Source organism: Crocodylus porosus, unplaced genomic scaffold (assembly GCF_001723895.1).
Source record: "Crocodylus porosus isolate Cpor-Errol unplaced genomic scaffold, CroPor_comp1, whole genome shotgun sequence".
In the NCBI taxonomy this organism is placed as follows: domain Eukaryota; kingdom Metazoa; phylum Chordata; order Crocodylia; family Crocodylidae; genus Crocodylus; species Crocodylus porosus.
In genome coordinates this window covers 107223596-107232558 of record NW_017728906.1, presented here as the reverse complement: position 1 = coordinate 107232558, position 8963 = coordinate 107223596, and the positions used below count along the sequence as shown (strand labels likewise).

Below are 8963 nucleotides of genomic sequence, written 5' to 3'. Positions count from 1 at the left end.
AACTCAGTATATTGGAGCTTATCTATCTGTCAAAGATACCACATGCAGTAGAAGGTCATTACTACCTTGGTGAGCATAATGAGAATCAGACTGGGTTCTTCCCAGTTATTCCCTGGCTCCGCATATACCGGCACATGTACATATCTCTGGGTTGCAGAGAGAAAGATTACGGGCTCCCCTGACTATTCCCTATACCCAGCATGTGGAAACAGTTGTTATGCATATTAGAATTTATCCTTCCTTGCATGTCTTTAATTTCCTAACTTAAAAAAATGCAACAAAATTGGATGTGCTACTCTGAAAAGGTGAGCCTTCAAAAGATAAGTAATATGAGAATTTGACACTGGCAAACTTACTTCTGCCCTCAGGACAGTTCTGTCTTTCATAACATGATCATGGCCTATTTCCACAAGACCCTTGTCTCATTCAGCTTAGAAGGTGGACTTTGCTTAAGGAATGAATCATAGTCTTCTAGTGACTGAGGTTATTTTCCATAAGGCTCCTGCCTCATTTGTTCTCAGAGGAAAGGAATGTAGTGAATATAACCCCATTGTGCAAAATCTGCACACCCACGTAGTAAAAAAAGGGTTCCAATCTGACAGGCAGAGGGGAGGGACTCTCCATTTATAGGTGAGGCTGTCAGGCTCAGAGAAGTTGTGACTCACCTGTGGTTACACAAGGAGTCTGGCAGAGCCACGAATTGAGCCCTAGTTTGAGTCTTAGTGTAGGGTCTTATTTTTAAAGCCTCCCTTCAGATTTAAATTAAAAGAGAAACTTCTTCTTTGCGCTGAATTCCCACTCTCAGCCCTTATTACTTTTGTAGGCATATCAATGTAAGAATGATATCTGGAATAAGCCCAGTACATTGTTCCCTAGTATGGTTAATTTGCAAGTTTACAGCTTGAATGACCATTTGCTTCGTGCAGTAGCACTGTATGTATTTTGACCATGTCAGGTTAAAAAACCATTAGTAACAGACAGGGTTTTTAAAAACTTAACAAAAAAACTCCCTGCTGGTTTTAATTATTCTTTACATGGAGATTAAGTAGCAAATTAAGTTTCATAATTTATGATCTGCTCTCAAACTGAACAGCGACAGTGATACTACCTGCTAGCTATCTACTTTTCTTTTAGCTTGCTGCACGTGGGTATACTGTTCTAACTGCTGGGCTGTATGTCCAGAAAGAGAATGTCTACACTTATTTTGAGGCAGGGGGGAGGTTAATTCATATTAATGTACTCTTTAAACTGGTATCTCTTTTAATACCTGTTGTTAAAAAAACAGTCCAGCTTTCCAAAACTTTTATTTGTAATTTAAAGGTACTGTCACATTTTATGATTGTGCACAGAGAAGTATAGCTCAGTCAACTCCTGTACAGTGCCACACCGTTTCATATGTCTTCTCACTTTGTGTCAAAGATACCATGGATGTTCGTGCATGCCCGTAAAAGGGAAAATTGCTCCTCCCCACAAAATACATTAGGTTTTGAGGAAGAAAGAGAGAATATAAACAAGGTTAATATTGAAGGTGAGGTTTGACCTTCCACCCTTTCTCAGTCCTAATTCTGCTACTGAAGTAGAACACAATGTTGTCATAGCTCTAGCTTCTTTGGCGTGGAAGTGTTCCAGACAGGCATCCTGGAAGGGGACGATTTGTTCATTACAAATTTAAGAGAACTCTGAAAGGAAAGGTGTGTGTGACAACCTAGACTGAGAAATAGGTGTGTGACAGAAGGCAGGGCAGTGTGCAACCTTTAAAGACTTACTTTGTCATAAAGACATGAACTTTTATAGACCACATCCTGCTTCATCAGGTGTTATGAATGAAATGCTATAGATTAGTGGTTCCCAATCTGTGGTACGCAGACAACCTGTCAGTGGCATATGTTAACAGATTTATTATAATTATTTTATATGATAAAAATTTGCTGGTGGTACTTGAGGTTAAACTGAAAAAATTGCTGTTGGTACTTAAGCTTATTTTTCTAATGTAAAATTGGTAGTGTTGAATACATATCTTAGAGTTTTCTTTTGGTCTGCATTGCTTGTGTATGGATAGAGATGGAGAATATGTACGTGTGTGTGTATGTATATGTATGCTTGTGTGTGTGTGTGTGTGTGTGTGTGTGTGTGTACTAAGTTCTTAATCTTGAAGAATCTTAATTTTGTTTTGCTTTGTTTTGATCACAGGTATGAGAAGGTGCCAGTAATTCTGGTTGGCAATAAGGTGGACCTGGAAAGTGAAAGAGAAGTATCATCGAATGAAGGAAGAGCCCTAGCAGAAGAATGGGGCTGTCCTTTTATGGAGACCTCCGCTAAAAGTAAAACAATGGTGGATGAGCTATTTGCAGAAATTGTTAGACAAATGAACTATGCAGCTCAGCCAGACAAAGATGATCCATGCTGTTCTGCATGCAATATACAATAGCATTAAAATAACCTAATTTGGACCTTATTTGCAGAATTTTTGTAAGTTGGTTTAAAAAAAAACTGCTTGCTTCACTTCCTGGTTTGGGGGTCACATGGAAAATGTCTTAAGTGAAGTAGCAACATTAACTTGGAGCTGAGCATTGACAGTCCATCACTGTCTCTGAACATATTTGGGTTAAATAACTACAGCTTATCTCACTCATCCTATCCCTCCCTCTGTGCACCTGCAACTTTATGGCATCACCAACTGATCCTACAGAGTGATCTCAGCTGAGCTATATAGATGATTGGCATCATGTCAGGCAGCAGCAGCTATTGTATAAATTAAAACAAACAACTAAATGTGGTAAAACGAAAGCACTAGAGAAGACCTTCAAAGACTGCTTGCGGTCAGCATGTTCTATGCTGATATACACACACACAAAAATGTAGAACAAAGTATTTCAGTGTCTACATGCTGAATTTCAGGACTTGTGCTATGGTCAAGTTTACTCAGTCCAGTATGGTAATTTCATCTGAACTTCTGACAGTGTTAGAGGGGGAGGCTGTCTGAGATCTGTATTTCAAATTGACACTATTATTCCACACTTTATCTTCACCTTGACAAATAGAAAACATTGCATCACTAAGCGAAAGCAGAGATGATGATCTGAAAAACCAATGGCTAGTGAAGAAACATAGTGTGGCATCAAAATATTTTAATTTTTTTGCTTTGCTGCTCAAAAATGAAGGATCACTTCAGGTTGGTCAGAAAAAAAGCCAAACAAACCACCCTCTGTTTACAAAGCAGGAGACATCTTTATCACTTTACTGGACCAGGAGGAAGCAACTGTGATTGAGAAAAAATAATCGCTTAGCCTTACTAACAAGGAACACTTTATGGATTAACTAGTACCATCTTGTAAGGAAAATGAAGCCATGTTGCATCCAGATGTTCCCTTTAGCGGAAACCTCAAGGGACAGTATGAACATCCTGCATTTTAAGTTTGCTAAATATGACAGTTTTTCTTGCCTTGAAGGGCTATGTTCTTTGGTGTGATCCCTAACTAACCTTTGGAAATCAAGTTTGCTATTTCATAGCTATAAGGCTGGTAATTGTTAATTGAATAACCATGTGGAATCACTTTGGTTCAGAGGTGGAATAGGGATTATGGTTGTAATACTGTAGATGAGGGAAGACATGGCTCTCTAACTGCCTGATACACTACTCAAAAGTTGCTCTGATTGTTGGAGTGTTAGATAGTGGGAGCAAACATTTTGTTTTTGAAGGGTGCTCGAGCTCTGACTTGCTAGTTTTCATAGCAGTGAAGTATTTATCATTTGCATGACTAATGGCACAGAAATATCTATTCTGAAGTCTTACAATCAAGTATAGAAAAGTTTTTTCAATTGCAGTGTTTAGGTTTTAAATGCTGGAGAGATTTGTCTTGAGCTGGACTTTAACAGATAAAATTGGCCATCAAAATACAATATTACTGAGCCTGTGGTCCAACTACCACTATCTTATTTGTTTCTCAGTCGTGTGCAGTAACGGTGTAGTTTCTTGTGTGTAAATGAGAGGACAAGGGTGTGTGAGTGTGTGTGCATGTGTGTGGCCCTCAGCAATGCTGTAATTACAGTTGGGGTTTTGCAAGAGTTTCCTCCAGCAGCAGAACCACTGTAAAAAGCATTCTAATCTTCTAAAAATGAAGTTCAAGTGTAAAACTGCTTTGCATTTTTGATCTAGTTCAGTGGAAAGCAAGCTGAAGAATGAACTTAAAGACAGAAAAGAACTGGTCATCATTGCCCTTCTGCTTCAAGTAAGCAAGAGCATTAAATGTGAGGCCCTTCTATTCAAATTTTTCTAACATGTGGAAACAGTTTCAACATTTCTGACTAATTGCTACTGTCTTTGCACCTTGTTCACCTATTGTCAGCCACTTGTGTTTGTAAGCAAGATTAGAGACATTGAATTAGGGGTATTTTTATTTCCTAAAATAATGATATGGATGGGTGAGTTGAGCAATACAATTATGAGTAAAATAGCTTGTGAATTTGGGGCCCACCACATTTGTATGGGGAAATATGATCTAATTTGATACCGGCATACCGTTTTGGAATCCACGTTAAGCAATGTTCTCTACAAAAAATGCTAAAATATGGCCTTACAAATTGCTCTTCAACCCATAAAATGGCTTAAATAACCAATACAAAGGGTCTAACAAGAATCTTATAACTCACAAAAAAAGTGACTGTTGTTAAAATCGCACAGTAAAATGGCAAATAGAAAATGTTATTTAAAATATTTCCTAGACATATTTTTCATATGAATTTCCATTTTAATGACTAAGCAACATGTATGATCTCACAAATCATTGGGGGAGAAGTAAACATGGTTCTTTCTGGTATAATTCTGAGGAAGTAGTTATGCACTATTTTGTATTTCTGCCAATGTGAATATAGTGGAGCTTGAGTCCATGACCGTTGTATTTGACTTCTCAAAGCAAATGGGTAACAGGAGAGGAGTGAAGTAAGCCACATGAAAGGTAGGTTGGTGGCTATCCTAAGAGTCATTGGTCTTGGGTCACTGCTTAATTTGTACCCTGATCAGACTACCAGTTACAGTACGTGAAAGTTTTCATGACATGCCTTAAAATATTATGGTTTGATCCAAAGACCCACATTTTGTTTAGCTGTTCTTGTAGAGTTTTATACTTTTCTACAAAGGCAGCAATCTTTAATTTTTATTAATTTTTTCTCAGTGTTGCAACATTTATTCCTTTAAGCTGTGATAGTGGTAGAGATGGAATCTTCCCCCCCACACCCTTAAAAAAAAAAAAAAAAAAAAAAAAAAGTAAAACCTAGGAAAACTGTGCAAACCAGCATCAGATCAAGAATATTACAAATGGAATTTTTCTTTCTTAGAGGATTGTAAGCAATTTTCGGTGACTTTTTCTGTCCTGGTTTGGCCAAGAAGCTAGCCTCTCTTGAACCCAAGTGTGCTACAGTTGCCATTATTTTCTTGTGGAAAAACTACTGGGATTTGCTTTCCTGTATAAAGAATGTTGCCTAAAGATGTCAGCCATTTGGTTGGGGGGTTTTGTGCATGTTTGTTTTTTTACCAGTGTACAGTCAGAGCACTGGTTAGGCTTTAATTGTGAAACTCCACAACAAAACAAATGTTTGACAACTGCAGGAGGCTTGTATCTGCATTGTTGTGCATCTGTTAATTCTTGATCAGGGTTTGAAGAGTGACCGAAGAGGGTTTTGGAACCAGGCTTAACATTTTGTTGATTTGGGGTTTCCCAGAGGTGAATAAATATATTTCACATTTAATTGTTGAACTCTAATACAACTGACCACTTAAAAATGGAGCAACAGTTTGTTTTGTAACCATGTCAGTTGTTTAAACCTTGATGTTTCAAATAAAACAAGAATTGTACATAGAACTCAATGCAAACTCAGCAGTTGTATTTGGAGTTAAATTATTTTAACAAATAAATTTATTTAATGAAATCTCCTTTGACTTTCCTTTGTATTATCCATTTTGCTTTTACCAAATAATTCATCCAAAGGTAACTGGTTGAAGAACTGCTATGTTGTAAATAGCGTAACACTGATTTGGCAGGATTTCTTGCCTTAACTATAAACAAAATGCTCTTCTGACATTAATTGACTGGATGCAAGTAAAAAGCAGCATTTTCATTTTTATGCGTGCCCATATATGGTGATCTCATTAAAGACAGTAGTAATGGATAAAGTACTAAGACAAAGTTATCTCTGGGAAGAAGGCCACATATAGCAAGCATTCAAGCCCACTAACCATCTATTTTAAGGTACGTGTCTTCTTATTGCAAGAGGTTAAAAAAACATTACTACAATCTGTACAAAAATCATTTATTAAATTAGTCCTTGATTACAATGCACTATGCAGCAATTACTTTTACTGCATTAAAATTTTCAAAGGGTTCAAATAAGGATTAGCAGTATTAGTGATGGAAAAGATTTCTCCCCAGCCCATCCCCCAGTTTTCATTGCTCTACAAAGTTAAGTTAGTGTTAGCAAGAACTTTATTATGTATCTCAGCAATGCTAGCTGTATTTGAATGGTTGTGATGCTAATATTAGCAGGATTGTTCCAGAAGATTGACACTGATTAGCAGTTGCATTACAATCATGCCATTATTGCTAAAATGTATCATTGTGCTCAATAGCAATGGGTATTGGTGCATGTTTTGTTTCAGGTCATGCAGGGTCTTAAGGTGCCAGAAGCTGGAAGCTGAGACATTGTATATTCTGTGGCCAACACTGTAGGTTGACAAACGTTGTTAATTGTACATAGCTTTCAGCTGCTCTAGTCACTGACTAGCCCATTCATTCTGTAAACCAGTTGCCACTACGGCTTTGGTTCTAAAGCTGTTGACAAGCTTTGGCAACTGTCCATCAATTTAGTAGCATCTTTTGCAATAGCCATGTGGGGTAACAAAGCCATTGGACTGTTCTGAATAGATTTAAAAGTATACAACATGTTACAGTACTCTCTCTCTCCTGTCCCCCCACCACCACCACCACTGGGGGTGCGAGCATGTTGCTTCAGACCACAGTAAAATGTTTTCTTCAGATTAACTTTGGAAAGTACTTTACAGGTACAAAATTCAGCTCATTCTCTGGTAAAACTTTTTAAAAACACTTTAATTGGAGCTAAACATTATCCTCTGTTTCCTTTTTTCTTCAAAGAACCTGTTTTGCTAGATCAATGGCTTTCGGTCATTTTTTCCCGCCAGTTGACCTGGTAATTGCTGCATAACCATGTCTTTAGATTTTAAAGTTATTGAAAAGTGGTCTACAGGAGCATTACTACTACCTATTAACTGTGGCCTTATATTGTCCTCTGTTTCATAAGGCCAGAGTTTTTTTCTGGATATTGGTAGAGGAGGATACTCGGAATGTCCTAAAACACTTTGTAGAACATCAATCTCAAAATGATTGTAAGGCAGAGTGAAATTGTGTCCACCCTTTCTGCAGCTTAATTGATCACTTTGCTTTTAACAAAATAATGGAGCTTTCCAGTTCCTCACAGGCTCATTTTGGAAATGGTTAGGGCTGTCACTTTTTTGTTCCTGCTTTGCCAACACATTTAGAGTTGCTAAAGAAGCTTCTCTGTATTGTGCACCAAGGACAACAACCAGGCCCTGGGAGGCAGTGTATTTTGCAGTAGGTTGAATTGCATTTTCTCTAGTCTTCTAATTTCCCATTTATTTGAGTGGAGGTTACTTTGATGCCTTGTGTTAACACCTGGATTTTAAGCCTCATTCCTATCTGTGTTTCTTTCTGAACTCTAGCTCTCAGCATTTTTATCACCACCAGTTTCTTTCTTTTCCTTCCAGCAACAGAGGAACAAATACACCACAGCAGCTCCCAACAAGTGCCAAGGCAGTCATCTTTCTTCCTATGGATATCTTACCTCAACTTCTTTGTTATGCTCATTACTGTGGCATGAGTATCTTTAAAAAAGTTTACATTGACAAGTTACTATAAAAATGATGCTGCATAAGCCTGTTATCTCTGTATTAAGAATTATACTAGTTTATGTTTTAAAAAATGTATGAACAGATTGGAAGCTGGGAGATTTAAATGAGGTATGCATGGGTGAAACCAGTCTGAGAACAGCAGATGGGTTCTTTGAAGCATCAGCCAAATACACCCCCATCTTGATGTTTGCATCCTAAGGTTTTCAGGCAGGTGGTGTGGGAGGTGTTGATCTCTTATAAACCAAATACTCAGTGATACTGGAATTGCTGAAACTGAAACTTTAATCCTACCTGAACCTTTAATCCTACTTTTCACACCAGAATCTGTAAACAGGTGCCCCTTGCTGTGTCTGGACAGTGAAGTAAAGAACAGAATGAATTCTCCCAGCAATCCTTGGACATTGCACTAGGCAAGTATAGCAGGCAGGCAGACAGACCACCACACTTCTGCTTCTTCAACTATCCTCAATTGACTCCTGTAAAATCCTACGAAATGCAGACTTTCATTTCTACCTGGGAGAACTTTTACAGTCTTTTCTCCAATGCCCAATGAAAGGTGTTTTGACTAAAAGCTTGTAATTGAAGAATTTTTTTTGCAAAAATCTTGTTGGTCTAATAAAAGATATCTCTACTACAAGTCCTGATTGCCTCCTCAACTATTAGGCACCCTGCAAAGCCTAATAGTCTTCTCAGACTCCTCATTGAATAAGACATGACTTCTGACACCTTGTCCTGCATCAGCATAGGGAATTAATTGTTGCCAAATTACTGATGAACAGGGTGAGGTGATTTCTAAGAGCTCTTCAAATCACTCTGGGGCTTTGTGGGACAATCTCAGGTTTCATTAAAGATAATCCTTTAGCCATCCCTTGCACTTGCTTAAAGCTGCCTATATAATGACCAATCTGGTACCTAAGAGGATCCATCTTTCACCTGAACAATTGTTCCACAGTTGGAAACTGCAAGGTGACCCTTTTACCAACAAAGACTAAAAATGACCTTACCACTGCTTCTGCTGTGAGGA

General features: G+C 38.0%; 1 protein-coding gene across 1 annotated transcript in view; it reads left to right on the top strand.

The window, feature by feature from the left end:
• RAP2A (RAP2A, member of RAS oncogene family) overlaps window positions 1–5580 on the top strand; it is a 36918-nt gene extending 31338 nt beyond the window's left edge. Inside the window, exon 2 of the mRNA XM_019529729.1 lies at window positions 2191–5580. Coding sequence (XP_019385274.1) covers window positions 2191–2428 — 238 coding nt within the window. The 3' untranslated portion in view covers window positions 2429–5580. The remainder of the gene's footprint in view (window positions 1–2190) is intronic.
• Window positions 5581–8963: the final 3383 nt, after the last annotated feature.